This window comes from Gobio gobio (assembly GCF_949357685.1).
Source record: "Gobio gobio genome assembly, chromosome: 11".
Lineage (NCBI taxonomy): Eukaryota > Metazoa > Chordata > Actinopteri > Cypriniformes > Gobionidae > Gobio > Gobio gobio.
Window position 1 is genome coordinate 2,716,724 of NC_137104.1, and position 22,500 is coordinate 2,739,223.

The window sequence follows — 22,500 nt, forward strand, 5'->3', positions numbered from 1 at the left end:
GTTATGACGTTCGCTCGGCGGCTGCTATGACACTTGTTCACACTGCAGTGAGAGTAAAGTGTTTTACTGAATAAAACCGGAGACCGAGGGTGACGCAGATATGACGCAATCGACAGGCGACTCCCTCACACGCATAGCTCACACGTCCCGGTTCCTCGGTTAAAATAGCAATTTCTCACGATTTACAAATAGTTGGAAACATTTGGGATATTCTAAGTACTCAACTGAACAAAATATATAACACTGGCCTAGTGGTTTCTGGATATTTTACTGCAAAAATCCTACATAGTTCACCTTTAAACAAATACCATCAAATCATCTCAAAATACAAAATTAAAAAGAAAAAATATTATTGAAGAAAAATAATTTGCATTGGTTTTACTGGGGTGGAGGCAGTTTAATTTTTCGGTGTCTGGTCACTTATGACCGGGAAGATGACCAATGCAACCCCTAAATGAAGAGCAGCAGAGGGTTAAATCGGGTTTGTTTGGGTTTAGAGAACTGTTTCCATGGATACAGCCCTTCGGCGTCTAGACCTCGCAGAGACGCTTCATCACGGAGCTGTTGTGATAGCGGCGCTATCTAACCGCGCCATCGAGGCCTTTGTCAAGTAGAAGTTCAACCAATTCTCAAATGATTAATTCATAACGCTGAACGCGTCCCTCGTCTGACAGGCTTATCTAGGGCACGCCTGTGTTTAACACTGACAGTTCATCTAGCCTGGAGCTCGAGTGCTCAGATTTAGCCAGCGTGGTTTTGGCTGGGCTCAGGTGCGCTCGACCTTCTGTCCAGATCCTTCACATGATCTCCGCTGACCCTCGGATTAATGACGGGTCACGCTAAAGGTCAGCTTGTTGTGCTATTCCTACATAAATAAATGAATGTAAACAATCTTTTTAACAGGTATTCAGCTAAATAGTCGAAAGGTCATGGGTGTGGAAGGCAAACACACACACAATTAAATGCATACTCTGCCGTTAAAGAGATAGTTCACCCAAAAACAAAATTCTTATGTTGATCTGCTCACCCCCAGGGCATCAGAGATGTAGGTGTGTGTGTTTCTTCAGTAGAACACAAATGAAACAGTGTGATAGTCGTATAATGATGTCAATGGGGAGATTTTAGAGTATGAGAGCAATGAGAGTAAAAACACACAGACATACGAATCCTCATTAAACCATGGCGACACATTGATGTCTGAAGACACGAAACCATCGCTTTCTGCGAGAAACCCAACAGTATTTGTTCTTTTTTTACCTCTTATCAGACGAATGTCATCTAGTTTTCCCAGCGCCATAACTTCCGGCGAATAAGGTCAAAATAATGACGCGACCATAGATATATATACGTAGATGCCTCATTCGACCGATCCGCGCAGGCACTAATGAGGAGTCTATGTATATATCTATGATCGCGCCGGTATTTTGACCTTATTCGCCATAGAAAAAAATGAAAAAAATGTTTAAATATGGATTTTTTTCTTACACAAACACATCGAGCCTTTATTAACACCCCAGAGCCGCGTGGAGCAGTTGCGTTTTTTATGGACTTCAAAAACAGAGCAACTATTACTGCTATTATAATGCTTGGATTAGCCAGAACATTTTTAATATCACTCAGATTTTGTTTGTCTGAAAGAATAAAGTCATACACACCCCGGATGACTTGAGGGTGAGTAAATCACTATCCCTGTGAACTATCCCTTTAAAGGCTATTTTTAGGGCCTGAAATTAATCGCATTTTTGAGGGCCTAAACATTCTCGAAAACACATGAAAGTGGTGAATGTTTACGTCTGATATGGGTTTCAGAATTAGGTGTAGCAAAATGGCTCGATAGCGCCACCTATAAAATTTTAATTAAGTGCCAGTTGCGCTATGTTTCATGTATAAGTATGAAGTTTGGTATGCACATGTAACAGCCCGACAGAGGTGGGTAGAGTAGCCAAAATCTGTACTCAAGTAAAAGTACAAGTACTTACTGAAATATTTACTCAAGTAAAAGTAAAAGTAACAATCGTAATATTTACTTGAGTAACAGTAAAAAAGTATTCGATGAGAAAACTACTCAAGTAGTTAGTTACTAGTTACTTTCGATCTGATTGATAAGCGAAAACCCTGAATTTCAGGCTACTTGGAGAGCTTTCACACACCTCTCTGTAACACTTTACAATAAGGTTGTATTAGTTAACATTAGTTAATGTATTAGTTAACATGAACTAACCATGAACAACACCTCTGTTCAGCATTAGTTAATCTTTGTCAACGTTAGTTCATAAAAATCCAGCTGTTCATGGTTTATTCATGTTAGTTCACAGTGCATTGACTAATGTTAACAATATTTTAATAATGCATTAGTAAATGTTTAAATTAACATAAAGATAAATAAGTGCAGTTCATTATTAGTTCATGTTAACTAATGTAAGCTAATGAACCATATATATATATATATATATATATATATATATATATATATATATATATATATATATATATATATATATATATATATATATATATATATATATATATATATATATATATATATAAACACACACACATACATAATACATACATATATACATATATATACACACATATATATATATATATATATATATATATATATATATATATATATATATATATATACATATATATATATACATATATATACATATACACACACATATATATATATATATGTGTGTGTGTGTGTGTGTGTGTGTGTGTGATTAATAGTTAAACAGTGTAAATTAATGGTGTGCTGGGCTACCTAGAGCTCTTCTTAAAACATACTTTGTTCTTATATTTTTACAAGTATATAGGCTATTCTTTAGGTAGGAATAAAATACAATACCGTTTTTATTTGTATGTATTTTCTACACTTCAGACAGGTGTCTGTCCGGATTTGTGTATAAATGCAAGACGTCACATTAGGCTATTCAATTTGTTTCGTTTTGTGAAGAAAAGGATATGTAAATGTGAAGATGTGAACGTTTGTTCGTGGACGTGTGTTGTTTGGAGGATTCAAACGATTCATTGCTTGCACAAGAGCGCATATGAGGAAAACACTCGGACAGTGTGTGAAATAGTATTATAATAAGGGGAAATTTCCCATAGTTACCAAAATGACCGTTAATAGTGTTCAAATATAGGCATCATTGTGACACTTACCGCTCTTTTCAGGGTGGAATTATTGTATGCTGAGAGATGTCAGTTCGTTTTGGTGCACACAACATGCATCGCATTATGAAACTATTATTTTTGACATCTTGGAGTGAAAACATAGACTGAACTTGAGGCCACGGGCAATCTGCCTCCCGTAGCTCACACACATCTTCCGACTAAACGCGCGCTAATAAGCGGGTGATGCGTAGCAACCTCTCGCGAAGCAGCCTCTCCAAAGTTTCGCGAGACTTGCGAAAGTCATATTCACTTATTTTAATATATATAATATAATTATTACCATTTGACAGTAACGGAGGAACGCCACCGAATGTAACTAAGTAAAAGTACAGTTTTTTCACAAGAAATTTACTTGAGTAAGAGTAAAAGTACCCATCTTTAAATCTACTCTAAAAGTACAAGTTACCCAAAAAATTTACTCAAGTAAATGTAACGAAGTAAATGTAATTCGTTACTACCCACCTCTGCAGCCCGACACCTACAAAAAAGTCCCTGGGAGTAAAATCTGAAATCCAACAGGAAGTGAGATATTTAGAATTTTCTCTGTAAAATTTTAGCATTTTCTGCATTTTCCAGACGTTGTACTTTCACAAACTTTTATAATATCGACATTATATTTGGTCAGTCTAATCTTAACCCTCAGAGCCCGACGGCATCGCCCACGACGTCACACAGCACCTCCGATAAATATCTATATTATTTCATGAAACTTTTATCGATTTTCTTACCGTTTTTTCCAGCAGAAAGCTAACGAGCTAGCCATCACGGGGGTGTCTTTGGTGTCTTTGTAGCCTTTACAGAAGGTTTTCTATCCAGCCTGGAACATGTGCATCTTTTTGGAGTTGTTCAGCAATAAATCAAAACGCTTACATCCAAGATTTATCCACTTGATGTCCATAATTTATAAATTTTCCGTCATTTTTGCTACTAGCGCGATGCTAGCTGCCATTTTGGATGAGGGTTTGACCAATGACAGGCTGATCCGTCATCCACGTTGGTGTGCGTCATTACGCATGAACCACAGCTCTGTTATTGTGGAGAGAGAGACGCACGGCTAGTGTTGAGGAGAGAGAGAGAGAGACGCGCTGCAGTTTTTAGTAGTTTTGTGGAGAAAGTTTGAGGAAAAAGTTTGAGGAGAAGTTCCTGATAGGAACTGTTTTGAGGCTTGGCACCAGTAAATATCCAAAATCCAAAGAGGCCAAAAGCGCCTGGACTTTTTTTGGAAAAATGTAAATAGTTTTGGTTCTGTATAAGTTATCACGTTTATTCCTGAGTTCCAGGACTCTAAAGACTTGAACAAACTGTTTTCCAGAGGAAATATGCTTAGCTTTTATTTATTTGTGTGTGTTTTCAATAAATATTTGAGTGATTCAATTTCCGTTTTATGTTTTCATTTGTCTTTATGGTCCCATAACTTATTTTACATTCAGGTGACATCAATGCAACACAAATATACTGACAGAGCAACTTGTCTAGAAAAAAAAGAGGTGTGTCAATTGTCTGTGCACAACAGGGTTGATGTTTTACAAGCTTTTTTAGTAAATAACACCAGGCGGAAAATTAATTGTAAAAATACCCTTAGGTCTTAAAGGGTTAAGGCCTTGGCGATGTTAAATTGTGAAGATCTTGAGTTTTCGCTGAAGGGCGTGTCCGTGGAGGCCTTACAAAGTTCAATGTTTCGCCGCAGCTTTAATTGTTATTATGATTCTGAACTGAAACGAGTCGCCAGTAATTCCAGTCTCACTTCCTGCTGAATCTATGTATAACTAATTTGCATAATGTCACCCCATTGGTTGCTCAGGGTCTCTTAGCCCCGCCCTCACTCACTGTAGTCGTCTCTGAGACTGGAATAGTTTGGTTGGTGTTGTTCATGTGGAGAAGACGCTGTTTTCTGCTGAGATTGTGACGGTCAAACCCACACCATCGTTACTGTTCCTGAGATTCAGATATAATAATGAGCGTTTGCTTTCTGACCAATCACAGCAGACTGGGCCGTCTGACCAATCAGAGCAGAGCAGCTCTCAGAGAGGCGGGGTTTAGAGAGAAGAACCGTTCTACTCTCAAAATATTGGCCATTCCTGAGGTCAAGTCACCTTCATTTATACAGTGCTTTTGCAACACAGATTGCTTCAAAGCAGCCTTACACCAATGATAGGAAATTTATTTTGTTTATGAAGAAAAGTTTTGATTAATTTCTGTTGTAAAAGCTGATTAGTTATTTAATGTGGTGCCATTTAAACAACATTATCCTCAATTAAAACAGAAAACCCCCAATGCGTTCCGGATCCCATCCGCATGGCAACAGCGTTTGGTGGTCGGGAATGCAAACCATGAAATAGTTTCGAAACTTGCCCTCGAAACCCAAAATAAAAAGGTGATTCCATGAAAACGGTGACCGCATGTACGCAAGCATTACGTTTCACACGTTTGGATACGTATGTGTGCATATGTGTTTTTATCTGTATAGAGGGGACGATTCCTATATAATATTACCCGACAGAGCTAATTATGCTATTTTGGTGTTTCCATGGTTTCTACAAAATAAAACCAGAGGGTAACGTGGGTATTGTGTCATTTGATAGGTCCGTGGATTTCTGTGGATTTTAACATTTTTGGGAATATTTGGGATAATGTAAGTCCGGGGTCTCCAAACTCCTCCTGGAGTGCCGCTGTCCTGCAGAGTTTAGCTCCAACCCCAATTAAACACACCTGAACCTGTGTGTTTAATTCAGTGTCTAACTAGAGCCGTGGAAGCATAGATATACATAATAAAGGCTAGATGTCTTACGGCGGAGTCTCTGACGTCCTCACCGGCGGCCATCTTGTCACAGGCCAGCTTTCTGGCGGGCTCCTGATGTAAGGCGAGTGATCTGAACACAAATACTCTTATCTCGCTGAAATCTGGACGGATTTACAAACGGTTTGGTTTCTTACAAACGTTATTAACGTGGCTATAATTCGGGATGCTTGAACAAATTATGAATAATTATTCATAAGTATGCAGAAACAAACCAAACAGTTTGAAAATCGGTAGAAAATTGAGCAAGTTATGTTTATCTAAAAAGTACATGCACCATTAAAACACAATGAGTGAGCGAGCTGACTGTGACAAGATGGCCGCCAGGTGCGGACGCCGACCTCCATTGGCCAGCAGCGCGGACGAGACATCTAGCCTTTATTATGTATATCTATGCGTGGAAGACCTTGATTGGCTGGTTCAGGTGTGTTTATTTGGGGTTGGAGCTAAACTCTGCAGGACAGCGGCCCTCCAGGATTGAGTTTGGAGACCCCTGATGTAAGTACACAAGTCAACAAAATATATGACACTGTTCTAGTGTTTTTTTATATTTTAATGCAAAATTCTTACATTTTGTGCCTTCAATATTTTGTATTTTATGGTACTGAATTATATTTAGTAGTTATGATCCATTTATTTCATTTATGTCCATCTTAAACGGTCATAAATCTTGAATACTGTAGAGCACAGACTGAAGTTTTGATCTCTTTTTAAAGATGAAACGTGGCAGATTATTGCTGAAGAGAAAAACGTTTTAAAAAAGTTTTACTTTTACGTTTATTATGAAAAATACACAAAAATGTTAAAATGTATATTTTCAAAAACACATTTTACTCAAAATCAAAGCAAAGTTGTGTTTCAAATCTGAGGTTGATATCTCAGAAAATGAGCTTTCAGTCAGATTGTGTATGCAGTACCAAACGCCTCCACTAGATGAGATTCATCTCTCATTCATTTCCAATGCGTGAATAACACAAGTGTGACTGTTTCTTTCAGGACCATTTAACTGTGTGTGTGTGTGTGTGTGTGTGTGTGTGTGTGTGTGTGTGTGTGTGTGTGTGTGTGTGTGTGTGTGTGTGTGTGTGTGTGTGTGTGTGTGTGTGTGTGTGTGTGTGTGTGTGTGTGTGTGTGTGTGTGTGTGTGTGTGTGTGTGTGTGTGTGTTTACACATCAAGTGCCAAAACCATTACCAAATTTCATGCCATTCCGATGAAGTAAAAAAAAAAAACACGTACATTTTTTGGTAAAAAATTACAAAAGCAACGGCATAACCCAGTCAAACCCTCATCCTTAACACTTTAGGATATGGGATATAGAACGCCAATACAATCCTTCTGAAGGTCACATGCATTTCACAAGGTTTATTTCCCCGTTCTAAAGTAAAGCCTTCAAACGGTCTCAGTGGAAGCTCATAATCTGGACACTCAAAGCTAGTGTGATTATGTTCAGTGTGATTGTGTTATATTTGCACGATGAAAGTTAAAGCACAGGGCGTTTAGTAAGAGGGTGCGGGACGTCTTCCCGTCAGTCTCCTGGAGTTTGGGCTCCAGCAGAGACTGACAGAGCCAGACGTGATCCGGATGGATTCTCTCAGATCCACCGCTGCGGAGCGAGATAAAGCACCGATAACAGCCCCAAATGATGAGCTATTCTGACACACACCATTTAACACGGAGAGCGTTTGCCCTTGAGGGAAGGGACTTCCTGCTTTGCCAAGTGGAAGCTGATTGGTTTTCAGGAGGCATATAAGTAATATTCGAACAATAAATAAACAAATGCGTTTATATAGAAATATAGAATTGTATGAATGTGACTGACGTGGCTCGTGGTTGTGATGAGTCGAATGAGTGAGTCTGACCGCTTGTAAACTCCACATTTCTCCAGGTTTTAAAATAATTTATAATATGTGTCAGTCTGTCTCTGAAGAGTCCGTTTGACAGTTGTGTGTGTGTGTGTGTGTGTGTGTGTGTGTGTGTGTGTGTGTGTGTGTGTGTGTGTGTGATATGGGCATGTCTAGAGCTGCCTGTCGTCCTGTTTGACAGCACTCAACGCCCTAGATTAACCACACAATACAGAGCCAGAAACTGTGTGTGTGTGTGTGTGTGTGTGTGTGTGTGTGTGTGTGTGTGTGTGTGTGTACTGCAGGACTTTCTGTGAGATCCCTAAATGCGTAGGTGACACTGTAGCTCAACACCAGAGTCAGGAGTGAACCATTAAATGTACAGGTCTTACATATATAAAGTACAGGCTTCACTGTTAGGAAAAAGTAAAACATAATAAAGAAATAAAGATTTAAAATAAAGAAATTAATATATAATGTATTATATATATATATATATATATATATATATATATATAAATATTTATATATAAAATGTAAATAATAAATATATAAATAATATATATATAATGTAAATAATAAATATATAAATAATATATATATGTATAAGTATAGTATATGTATATAATACAAATAAACACAATTTAAATAAAATATAAAATATTATTTTATAATAAATGAATATATAAAATATATATAAATATATGATGAACATAAAATATAAAATAAATGTATTTGTAAAATAAAGATTTAAAAAAAAGAAAAGAAAACTAATTTATATAGGAAATATAACAAACAAAAATCCTTAAAATAAATAAATATATCATATAAATATAATATATATAAATTATAATAAAAATAAATACAAATAATAAAATATAATCAAACATATAAAACATCTATCAAATATAATAAATATAAAATACATTTATTATTTTATAATAATAATAATAATAATAATCATTTGTAAAATTAATAAATATTAACATTTATTAAAATATCAGGTTCTAGGATTAGCCTCTACTGAATCCTGGGAAATGGCCTCATGTGTTCATCCCAGATCTGAAGTGAGCAGTGAACACGTTTAGTGCACTGATGAGTGTGCATGTGTTCATCCCGGATCTGAAGTGAGCAGTGAACACGTTTAGTGCACTGATGAGTGTGCATGTGTTCATCCCGGATCTGAAGCGAGCAGTGAACACGTTTAGTGCACTGATGAGTGTGCATGTGTTCATCCCGGATCTGAAGTGAGCAGTGAACACGTTTAGTGCACTGATGAGTGTGCATGTGTTCATCCCGGATCTGAAGCGAGCAGTGAACACGTTTAGTGCACTGATGAGTGTGCATGTGTTCATCCCGGATCTGAAGTGAGCAGTGAACACGTTTAGTGCACTGATGAGTGTGCATGTGTTCATCCCAGATCTGAAGCGAGCAGTGAACACGTTTAGTGCACTGATGAGTGTGCATGTGTTCATCCCGGATCTGAAGCGAGCAGTGAACACGTTTAGTGCACTGATGAGTGTGCATGTGTTCATCCCAGATCTGAAGCGAGCAGTGAACACGTTTAGTGCACTGATGAGTGTGCATGTGTTCATCCCGGATCTGAAGTGAGCAGTGAACACGTTTAGTGCACTGATGAGTGTGCATGTGTTCATCCCAGATCTGAAGCGAGCAGTGAACACGTTTAGTGCCCTGATGAGTCTGCATGTGTTCATCCCGGATCTGAAGTGAGCAGTGAACACGTTTAGTGCCCTGATGAGTGTGCATGTGTTCATCCCAGATCTGAAGCGAGCAGTGAACACGTTTAGTGCCCTGATGAGTCTGCATGTGTTCATCCCGGATCTGAAGCGAGCAGTGAACACGTTTAGTGCCCTGATGAGTGTGCATGTGTTCATCCCAGATCTGAAGCGAGCAGTGAACACGTTTAGTGCACTGATGAGTGTGCATGTGTTCATCCCGGATCTGAAGTGAGCAGTGAACACGTTTAGTGCACTGATGAGTCTGCATGTGTTCATCCCGGATCTGAAGTGAGCAGTGAACACGTTTAGTGCACTGATGAGTGTGCATGTGTTCATCCCGGATCTGAAGTGAGCAGTGAACACGTTTAGTGCCCTGATGAGTGTGCATGTGTTCATCCCGGATCTGAAGTGAGCAGTGAACACGTTTAGTGCCCTGATGAGTGTGCATGTGTTCATCCCGGATCTGAAGCGAGCAGTGAACACGTTTAGTGCACTGATGAGTGTGCATGTGTTCATCCCGGATCTGAAGCGAGCAGTGAACACGTTTAGTGCACTGATGAGTGTGCATGTGTTCATCCCAGATCTGAAGCGAGCAGTGAACACGTTTAGTGCACTGATGAGTGTGCATGTGTTCATCCCGGATCTGAAGTGAGCAGTGAACACGTTTAGTGCCCTGATGAGTGTGCATGTGTTCATCCCAGATCTGAAGCGAGCAGTGAACACGTTTAGTGCACTGATGAGTGTGCATGTGTTCATCCCGGATCTGAAGTGAGCAGTGAACACGTTTAGTGCACTGATGAGTCTGCATGTGTTCATCCCAGATCTGAAGTGAGCAGTGAACACGTTTAGTGCACTGATGAGTGTGCATGTGTTCATCCCGGATCTGAAGCGAGCAGTGAACACGTTTAGTGCACTGATGAGTCTGCATGTGTTCATCCCGGATCTGAAGCGAGCAGTGAACACGTTTAGTGCACTGATGAGTGTGCATGTGTTCATCCCGGATCTGAAGCGAGCAGTGAACACGTTTAGTGCACTGATGAGTGTGCATGTGTTCATCCCAGATCTGAAGTGAGCAGTGAACACGTTTAGTGCACTGATGAGTGTGCATGTGTTCATCCCGGATCTGAAGCGAGCAGTGAACACGTTTAGTGCACTGATGAGTGTGCATGTGTTCATCCCGGATCTGAAGTGAGCAGTGAACACGTTTAGCGCACTGATGAGTGTGCATGTGTTCATCCCGGATCTGAAGCGAGCAGTGAACACGTTTAGCGCACTGATGAGTGTGCATGTGTTCATCCCGGATCTGAAGCGAGCAGTGAACACGTTTAGCGCACTGATGAGTGTGCATGTGTTCATCCCGGATCTGAAGCGAGCAGTGAACACATTTAGCGCACTGATGAGTGTGCATGTGTTCATCCCGGATCTGAAGCGAGCAGTGAACACGTTTAGTGCACTGATGAGTGTGCATGTGTTCATCCCGGATCTGAAGTGAGCAGTGAACACGTTTAGTGCACTGATGAGTGTGCATGTGTTCATCCCGGATCTGAAGCGAGCAGTGAACACATTTAGCGCACTGATGAGTGTGCATGTGTTCATCCCGGATCTGAAGCGAGCAGTGAACACGTTTAGTGCACTGATGAGTGTGCATGTGTTCATCCCGGATCTGAAGCGAGCAGTGAACACGTTTAGTGCACTGATGAGTGTGCATGTGTTCATCCCGGATCTGAAGCGAGCAGTGAACACGTTTAGTGCCCTGATGAGTGTGCATGTGTTCATCCCAGATCTGAAGTGAGCAGTGAACATGTTTAGTGCACTGATGAGTGTGCATGTGTTCATCCCGGATCTGAAGCGAGCAGTGAACACGTTTAGTGCACTGATGAGTGTGCATGTGTTCATCCCGGATCTGAAGTGAGCAGTGAACACGTTTAGTGCACTGATGAGTGTGCATGTGTTCATCCCGGATCTGAAGCGAGCAGTGAACACGTTTAGTGCACTGATGAGTGTGCATGTGTTGAGGCGCAGGCATAAAGTCTTCATGCATGAAGAGTAAATTAGCATGTTTCGCTCGGCGCGCCAATAAGCAAATGCCTGTGTGTGTGTGTGTGTGTGTGTGTGTATGTAAAAGAGTTGGCCTGGATAGATGTGGAAAGAGGGTCAAGGGATTGGAGAGCGGTGAGGTAATGAGAAGTGAGAGAAAATGAGAGGAAAAAAGAGAGCGCACAAAAGACGAGAGAGGAAGACGGACGGCCACACAAACCACACTCTCTCCAGGGGTGCAGTTACACAGCCCCTGAATTACAGCGGGTGTAGCGTTTCTCATCGAGCCCTCATCACACACACACACACACACCAGGTCACGCAGCGGAAGAGACGCCTTATGAAGTTCATTAAAGGACAACTCCGGTGAAAAATGAACCTAGGGGTAATTAACACATGGTTACCGAATGGATCGTTCTCTGGGATTCGTTTTCATGAAAACCGAATGTAAAGAGTTTTATCTCTAAAAACAGATTAGCTTATAACGCTAGTATATGAGGCATAGAATAAGTCAAATGAAATCGCTATTTAACACCACTAACAAGCCTCAAAATAGCCTCACACTAACACAGGAGCATAATGAGGGTCCCTACACGCAAACCCAAGCATTGAGAACTGTGTAATTGTACAAACAGTTTAATAAGAAGATACTTTATAAAGACAGAACATTACGCGTATACAGACAGCAGCCATCTTGGAAAACGCTGTGCTAAGTGATGAACTGTAACTTGGAATCTCATGGTCCGTTGTTTCTGGAAGAAAGCACTGAACGCAACAGAGAAAATAAATAAATACAAATATTTTAAAAAAAAACTGAATCCAACAGAGACTAGTGCTTCCAAAGGATACACACTAAAGAGATAGCGGATTATTCAACCGTGGCTCGACTTGTTTTCTCGACTCGAGACTGTTTTCCAAGATGGCTCCTGTCTGTATATGCGTAATGTACTGTCTTTATAAAGTATCTTCTTATTAACGAGATGTTTTGTAGTAATAACGAGATGTTTTGTAGTAATAATGAGATGTTTTGTCGCAATAACGAGATGTTTTGTTGTAATAACGAGGTGTGATGTCGTAATAACGAGATGTTTTGTCATAATAATATGTTTTGTCGTAATAACGAGATGTGATGTCGTAATAACGAGATGTTTTGTCGTAATAACGAGATGTTTTGTTGTAATGATGTTTTGTCGTAATAACGAGATATGATGTCGTAATAACGAGATGTTTTGTCGTAATAACGAGATGTTTTGTCGTAATAACGAGATGTTTTGTCGTAATGATGTTTTGTCGTAATAACGAGATGTTTTGTAGTAATAATGAGATGTTTTGTTGTAATAACAAGATGTTTTGTAGTAATAACGAGATGTTTTGTCATAATAACGAGATGTTTTGTAGTAATAACGAGATGTTTTGTCGTAATAATGATAGGTTTTGTCGTAATAACAAGATGGGATGTCGTAATAGCGAGATGTTTTGTCGTAATAACAAGATGTTTTGTCGTAATAATGATAGGTTTTGTCGTAATAACAAGATGGGATGTCGTAATAACAAGATGTTTTGTTGTAATAACGAGATGTTTTGTAGTAATAACAAGATGTTTTGTCGTAATAATGATAGGTTTTGTCGTAATAACAAGATGGGATGTCGTAATAACAAGATGTTTTGTTGTAATAACGAGATGTTTTGTAGTAATAACAAGATGTTTTGTCGTAATAACTAAATGTTTTGTAGTAATAACGAGATGTTTTGTCGTAATAACGAGATGTTTTGTCGTAATAATGGTAGGTTTTGTTGTAATAACAAGATGGGATGTCTTAATGACGAGATGTTTTGTCGTAATAACAAGATGGGATGTCTTAATAACGAGATGTTTTGTCGTAATAACAAGATGGGATGTCTTAATGACGAGATGTTTTGTCGTAATAACAAGATGTTTTGTCGTAATAACGAGATGTTTTGTCGTAATAACGATATGTTTTGTCGTAATAACAAGATGGGATGTCTTAATGACGAGATGTTTTGTCATAATAACAAGATTTTTTGTCGTAATAATGAGATGTTTTGTCGTAATAACGATATGTTTTGTCGTAATAACAAGATGGGATGTCTTAATGACGAGATGTTTTGTCGTAATAACAAGATGTTTTGTTGTAATAACAAGATGTTTTGTCGTAATAACAAGATGGGATGTCTTAATGACGAGATGTTTTGTCATAATAACAAGATGTTTTGTCGTAATAATGAGATGTTTTGTCGTAATAACGATATGTTTTGTCGTAATAACAAGATGGGATGTCGTAATAACGAGATGTTTTGTCGTAATAACGAGATGTTTTGTAGCAATAACGAGATGTTTTGTAGTAATAACGAGATGTTTTGTCGTAATAACGAGATGTTTTGTAGCAATAATGATATGTTTTGTCGTAATAACAAGATGGGATGTCGTAATAACAAGATGTTTTGTAGTAATAACGAGATGTTTTGTCGTAATAATTATATGTTTTGTCGTAATAACAAGATTTTTTGTAGTAATAATGAGATCCTCTTCAGGGGTGCAGTTACACAGCCCCCGAATTACAGCGGGTGTAGCGTTTCTCATCGAGCCCTCATCACACACACACACACACACACGCCTTATGAAGTTCATCGCAGTCGTGATCATTTACACCTGAGTTTGTAATCTCAGATGTGAGAAGGCAGAACATAATTCTTCTGTTCTCCTTGAGAATGGAGAATAATGACCTCTTCTGTTCCAGCGAAGCACATGGTAGCAGTGTAGTCATGGAGACCTTGTTAGCTGTCGAGAAAGGTGCCGCATTTTACTATCTCACACACACACACACACACACACACACACACACACACACACACGCGCTAATGCCTTCCCAGAAGTCTCCAGTGGTATTGAAGAGAGTATACTCAGTATTGCAGTATAATCCTCCGTCTGTGTGTGTCCCAAAACTGTCCCGAAACAGCCTGCCCTATTTTTCTTCCCACAAACTCCTTCTCATTTACATTCCCAGTACAATGCAAGTTTCCCCCCCACAACCCCCTCCGAGCCCTGAGAAGTGAATGAATGTAGGCCATGCGGTTGCAGCGAGTTCGTTCCTGGTTTCCTCGCTGTCCCCGGTTCAGTGGGATGCTCCGTGTGGCTTCAGGTTAATCTGTGGAAGTAGCAGATGCTGGAGATCATTAACCCCAGAGAACCTCCTCAGTGCTATTTCTGAGTTCGGCACCTTAGCTGTGAAATAAGAGACAGACCCAGTTCTCCGAGTCCAACCTCCTCAAACCCTCACAAAGGGAAATGTGTCATCAGATCCTCGTATGAGAATGACTGAAGGGTCATGTGACACTGAAGACTGGAGTAATGATGCTTTGATCACAGGAATAAACGACACTTTACTCTATTACACTGATTTCCTGGAGTTATGGTCTGGTATTATTTAATAATCTGACACCATGCAGAAAACTCCAAGGCGTGTTGTTTATTATAATGGGATTGGTTTTATTCTGAGATAATATATAATTCAACTGATCTCAGGCGTGAAACGTAGCATATTCCGGATATTTTATAATGTCTTCAAACATGGCTCATAAAATCATATTATATATTACAAATATCACAATATTTCTGTACTAATGCCCAACATTTATGCGTTATGAATAATCATAGTGCTTTGTTCATGTTCATCCATTTAAAATAAATTATATATATAAAGTGTTTTATATGAATGAAGGAATATTTTATGTGAATTTTATTCCCAATAAAATATATATGAAATTCACATAAAAAATTAATTCATTCATATAAAACTCTTTATATAAATATATATATTTTAAATGTAATTTATAAATATACTTCATTTAAATAATACTGAGAAATTATAATAAAAAAGTATAAAATAAATATAAAACTATTTGTTTATTTTTTTTTATATTATATATTTTTTTTTAATAATAAAAAAGATTCATTTAAAAATAATAACATATTTATTTATAAAATAAACTTAATTTATAGAATACTGAAATAGATAACAAATATTAAAAAATTATATATTTATTCTTAAAAATTAATAAAAACATTTTACACATTTACTTATAACATAATTTGTAAAATACTCAGAAATTATAAGAAATTTTTTTTTTATTTATTTTTAAAAATATTATCAATATATTCATTTTTAAATAATAAAATATTTTACACATTTATTTAACAAATACTTAATTTATAGAATACTTAGAAATACTCAGAAAAAAATATAAATATAAAATATGTATTTCTTTAAAAAAAACTATTATATATTAATAAAAAATATATATATATATATATATATATATATATTACACATTTATTTAACATATAATTTGTGTGTATTCTATAAATTAGGTATAAGACAAAAAGTATAAATACAAAATATTCATTTAAAAATAATAACATATTTATTACTCAGAAATGATAAGAAAAAAGTATCAAATAAATAACAAATATTAAAACAATTAAATATTATTCTTAAAAATTAATAAAAAAATTTACACATTTATTTATAACAATTTACAGAATACACAGAAATTATATGAAAAAAGTATAAAATACATTATTTATTTATTAAAAAACAATTATATATTTATTGAAAAAAAATACATTAAAAGATGACATGAAATATGTTCATGTGATCATTTTGCTATTTAGTAAAGTGACTACATGTCACGTCATATGAAATATTATAGGGTTGAATTTTCTCTCAAACTACCATTCAGGCTACAATCCTCCCTGTCAGAGCGTAACACACACTTTACCCTGCCAGAGCGTAACACACACTTTACCCTGCCAGAGCGTAACACACACTAACACACACTTTACCCTGCCAGAGCGTAACACACACTAACACACACTTTACCCTGCCAGAGCGTAACACACACTAACACACACTTTACCCTGCCAGAGCGTAACACACACTTTACCCTGCCAGAGCGTAACACACACTAACACACACTTTACCCTGCCAGAGCGTAACACACACTAACACACACTTTACCCTGCCAGAGCGTAACACACACTAACACACACTTTACCCTGCCAGAGCGTAACACACACTAACACACACTTTACCCTGCCAGAGCGTAACACACACTGACACACACTTTACCCTGCCAGAGCGTAACACACACTAACACACACTTTACCCTGCCAGAGCGTAACACACACTAACACACACTTTACCCTGCCAGAGCGTAACACACACTAACACACACTTTACCCTGCCAGAGCGTAACACACACTAACACACACTTTACCCTGCCAGAGCGTAACACACACTAACACACACTTTACCCTGCCAGAGCGTAACACACACTAACACACACTTTACCCTGCCAGAGCGTAACACACACTTTACCCTGCCAGAGCGTAACACACACTTTACCCTGCCAGAGCGTAACACACACTTTACCCAGCCAGAGCGTAACACACACTTTACCCTGCCAGAGCGTAACACACACTTTACCCAGCCAGAGCGTAACACACACTTTACCCTGCCAGAGCGTAACACACACTTTACCCAGCCAGAGCGTAACACACACTTTACCCTGCCAGAGCGTAACACACACTTTACCCTGCCAGAGCGTAACACACACTTTACCCTGCCAGAGCGTAACACACACTTTACCCAGCCAGAGCGTAACACACACTTTACCCTGCCAGAGCGTAACACACACTTTACCCTGCCAGAGCGTAACACAAACTTTACCCAGCCAGAGCGTAACACACACTTTACCCTGCCAGAGCGTAACACACACTTTACCCTGCCAGAGCGTAACACACACTTTACCCAGCCAGAGCGTAACACACACTTTACCCAGCCAGAGCGTAACACACACTTTACCCTGCCAGAGCGTAACACACACTTTACCCAGCCAGAGCGTAACACACACTTTACCCTGCCAGAGCGTAACACACACTTTACCCTGCCAGAGCGTAACACACACTTTACCCTGCTTAGACCTCCAGGATGTAAACCACCATGTTTATTCCAGAAGAAATAAAGGTTTGCGCAGGACCACCTCAAACCTGTATCGCTAACACATGAGGAATAAATGAACACATTCATCCACAAACCGAGAGAGGCGAGCCAGGCGTTTATTCTGCGTCTGCCCCTTTAAGACCCGCACTGGATTCATACACATTCATACACAGGCCCTGCATTAGTCCTCCTCCCTTTCTTTCACATATTTCTTCCATCTCTCCACCCAAAATCTGTTCAACTCCATTGGGCGTTACAAAACTATTTGGAAATGTCCAAAAAATACGTTGTGGTTTGACTCACAGAACAGCTGACACAACCATAGATATACATAATCAAGGCTAGATGTCTTAACATCCTCATCACCGGCGGCCATCTTGTCTCAGGCCAGCTTTCTGGCGGGCTCCTGATGTAAGGCGAGTGATCTGAACACAAATACTCTTATCTCGCTGAAATCTGGACGGATTTACAAATGGTTTGGTTTCACAAACGTTATTAACGTGGCTATAATTCTGGATGCTTGAACAAATTATGAATATTTTTTCATAAGTATGCAGTGTCATAACTATATCTCTGACGTTTATAACAAACCAAACAGTTTGAAAATCGGTAGAAAATTGAGCAAGTTATGGTTATTTATAAAGTACACGCACCATTAAAACACAATGTTACGAGTGAGCGAGCTGACTGTGACAAGATGGCCGCCAGGTGCAGACTGTGACAAGATGGCCGCCAGGTGCGGATGCGGACGAGACATCTAGCCTTTATTGTGTATATCTATGGCCACAACTACTTGACATAGGACTGTCCTTTTAACCATAATGTTATGTTTTATTTACAGTCCTCTAAGAATAATTCAAATTGAAGCTTTTTGTGTCACAACTCTTTTTGTGAAAACTCGCTCATTAAAAAAATCTAAGCCCCGCCTTAAAACGTCACTGACCAATCCTGCCTTAGCAACGGTTTCCATGTGCACTCTCTCACTCAAGCTTTTGCTCTTTTCTAATGCAAGTGATTCTGCATGTTTCACGCTATTACATTTTAAATTGAACTAAAGTGAGTTTTATAAGCTTCCCTAGCAAGTTTAATCATGTTATTAGCATGTTTGAATGCATTGTCAACATGCATTAGCATGTTTGCTAGCATGCCTTTCCAATTGCTAACATGTTTTAAGACATTACTAATATGTTTTAACATCTTGCTAGCATGTTTTCACATTGTTGCCAACATGAATAAGCACATTGCTAGCACGTTTTTACATCTCTAGCAGGATTTAACATGCTTTTACCATGTTTTAGCACATTGTTAGCATGAATTTGCACACTGCTAGTTTGATTTAGCATTTTGCTAACATGTTTTAACACATTACTAGCATGACTTAACACTGTTAACATGATTTATCATATTGCTATGTTTATACAATGTTACCATGTTTTAGCACATTGTTAGCATGCATTTGCACACTGCTAGTATGATTTAACATGTTGCTTGCCAGTTTTAACATTTACTAGCATGACTTAGCATGTTGATAGCGTGATTTAACATTTTGTTGCTAACATGTTTTACCACAGTATGACTTAGCACATTGCTAGTATGATTTTTCATGTTGTTAACATGTTTTAACACATTACTAGCATGATTTAACATTTTGCTAGCATGATTTAGCTTGTTGCAACACATTAGTAGCATGACAGCACATTTTTAACGTTTTTTAACATTTTACTAGCATTATGTAACACATAGTTAACACTATTTAACATGCTGTTAGCATGTTTTAGCACATTACTAATATGACTTTCCACATTGTTAGCATGATTTAGCTTGTTGCAACACATTAGTAGCATGACTCAGCACATTTTTAACGTTATTTAGCATTTTACTAGCATGTTGCAACACATTACTACCATGACTTAGCACGCTGCTAGCATGATTTAACATTGTGTTGCTTGCATTTTTTAGCATTTGGTTTTGCTTGTATGCTTTAACATGTTGTTAACATTTATGACTTAACACATTGTTAGCATTTTTAGCATGTTGATAGCATGTGTTCAACACATAACTAGCATGACCTAGCACATTGCATGAATGAACAATTGCTAGCAGGTTGTTAGCACGTTTTAACATGTTTAGAGATTTCTTCAAATGAATCTTTCAGTGCCACACTTCATTCCAGTCCATGCAGGAATAACATCCAATAATTTAACACATATTGGATGATCTGTAAAGCTTGTCTGAGTTAGCAACAGTAACCAAGGTGGGCGGGGCTTATTGAAAGCGTGTTCATGCTGCTCATGTTTCATGAATGAAAGATGTTGAAAACTAGCCAAACACATGTATGATGTATGACATCATCCTCAAGAGCACACCTGATACACTCCGGCGTTATTCACTCTTGACTCTGTTCATCAGAGACACACACACACACCGCAGTAACTGAAGCCGCTGCTTGTGTTTAACAGAGCCCAGGTGTCACGGACAGACTGAACGCCATCCCATCATATCCCACCTGTGAATTATGGGGTGGCACTTCCGGTTTGAGGAGTCACAGTTGCTCAGCAAGAAAAGCGTATTCGTCAGTTTGACTGAACGAGCTGTCGATTTCCCTTCATGGTTTATTCTCAGACATCGTGAGAATAACGCAACGCCTGATATTTGAACATGAGGACGTTATGAGTATATGATGTGTATGGCAGGAGCTCTTTTCTCTTTTCAGTCGCTGCTTTCTGTTCCTCGTGATGATTTTATTGTATTCCGCTTTAACAGTGAAAAACAACAACATATACTGCACATTTATGGTCTGTTCTCCCGATTTAATTTACGATATATTAACAATTCACTAGAATGCACGAAGAATCTCTCACATAGCAACCACTCAGAGTAGCTTAGCAACCCCAGAGTAGCACCCTGAGTACCCTAGCAACAGCATAGTAACACCCTAGCAACCACCTTGAGTACCCTAGCAACTGCACAGCAACCACCCAGAGTACCTTAGCAACCGCATAGTAACACCCTAGATCTATCTATCTATCTATCTATCTATCTATCTATCTATCTATCTATCTATCTATCTATCTATCTATCTATCTATCTATCTATCTATCTATCTATCTATCTATTTTTTATCTATCTATCTATCTATCTATCTATCTATCTATCTATCTATCTATCTATCTATCTATCTATCTATCTAATTTTTCCATTCATCCATCCATCTATCTATCTAATTTTTCCACCCATCCATCTGTCCAACCATCCATCCATCCATCCATCCATCCATCCATCCATCCATCCATCCATCCATCCATCCATCCACAAAAACACCCACCCATCCACCCACCGACCCATTCATCCATCCATCCATCTATCTAATTTTTCCATCCATCCATCCATCTATCTATCTAATTTGTCCACCCATCCATCCATCCATCCATCCATCCATCCATCCATCCATCCATCCATCCATCCATCCATCCATTCATCCATCCATCCATCCATCCATCCATCCATCCATCCATCCATCCATCTCATTTACCATCTATCTATCTATCTATCTATCTATCTATCTATCTATCTATCTATCTATCTATCTATCTATCTATCTATCTATCTATCTATCTATCTATCTATCTATCTATCTATCTATCTATCCATTTGTTCATCCTTCTGTCCTCCTGTCCATCCCTATCTATCTATCTATCTATCTATCTATCTATCTATCTATCTATCTATCTATCTATCTATCTATCTATCTATCTATCTATCTATCTATCTATCTATCTATCTATCTATCTATCTATCTATCTATCTATCTATCTATCTATCTATCTATCTATCTATCTATCTATCTATCTTATTTTTCCATCCATCCATCCATCCATCCATCATCCATCATCCATCTAATTTTTCCATCCATCCATCTGTTTTCTGATAGCCTGTATTGACTTCAAAACCGTCAAACTACTTTTAACTTCAAACTGTCTGGTCCATCTTTCTCAAGCCAGCGTAAAGCGCTCAGAGCCCGGACTGAAAGCAATCTCCTCAAGCTGTAGGAACAGGAGCTCATCTGACTCACCTCTCATACTCCTGGTTATCCCGGTCGCACCGCGCGTCCTTGTGCTTCTCCCAGTCCTTCCCATGGCGGCAGGTCGTGAGCGAGACGATGTCCTTGCCGTTGTGGATGTGATGCAAAGCGTTGCGAGTGTCCGACCCGATGCCCGTCAAGTAGCGTTTACCTTTAAACATCAACAAGTATTTCCGCCTGGGAGGGACGGTGTTGCGAACCAGCCAGCCCCGCTCTCCGCCCTTCTGAGGGTGTTCTTTAGAGAACAACGGGATTGAGACGTCAAATCCCGGGCGGAAGTGTTCCGTGTTCAGGCTGGCTTTGGCCAGGATTGCCTGGCCCACATTGAAGCCCAGGTCCTCTGTGTAGTTGGGCCAGGTGCCGGAATAAAGGTTGAAGATGACGTGGTTCCTCCCGTCGTTCCACAGAGGATATCCTCGGATCCGCTCATCCACGTTAGGCACAAACTGCGTCGAAAGCTGGTCCCTGTCCAGTGTGTCGATGCCCAATACGAATAGACACGCCTCTCTGGGGTCCGATGTGTAATACCGCGACTCCGCCACCGAGGTGAGGATCTTCCGATAGCTCTCCGAAACCCGTTCGCCCTTCTCCGGCGGATAGACGTAGACCCGGAAGCCGCTCTGGGCTTGACATCGGGCGAAGTCGAAGCAGGTGTCCATCCTGCAATGGCTGTCCTTGTAGATCCCGGCCCAAGCCTGACGCCGCTGCCTGGGCGAGTCCCCCGGTCCTCCGCCATTTTGTAGCTCGGCCTGGTCGGCGAAGCCCAGGAGCAGAGTCCGGTCTATCCAGTCAGGCCAG

General features: G+C 39.1%; 1 protein-coding gene across 2 annotated transcripts in view; it reads right to left on the bottom strand.

Moving 5' to 3' along the window:
- Positions 1–22,500, bottom strand: part of ext1c (exostoses (multiple) 1c) — a 114,837-nt gene that overhangs the window by 74,742 nt on the left and 17,595 nt on the right. For both annotated transcript variants that reach the window (XM_079829088.1, XM_079829089.1), the window contains exon 2: positions 21,694–22,500. This exon is cut by the window's right edge and continues 334 nt beyond it. In XM_079829088.1, the coding sequence (XP_079685214.1) occupies positions 21,694–22,500 (807 nt within the window). The remainder of the gene's footprint in view (positions 1–21,693) is intronic.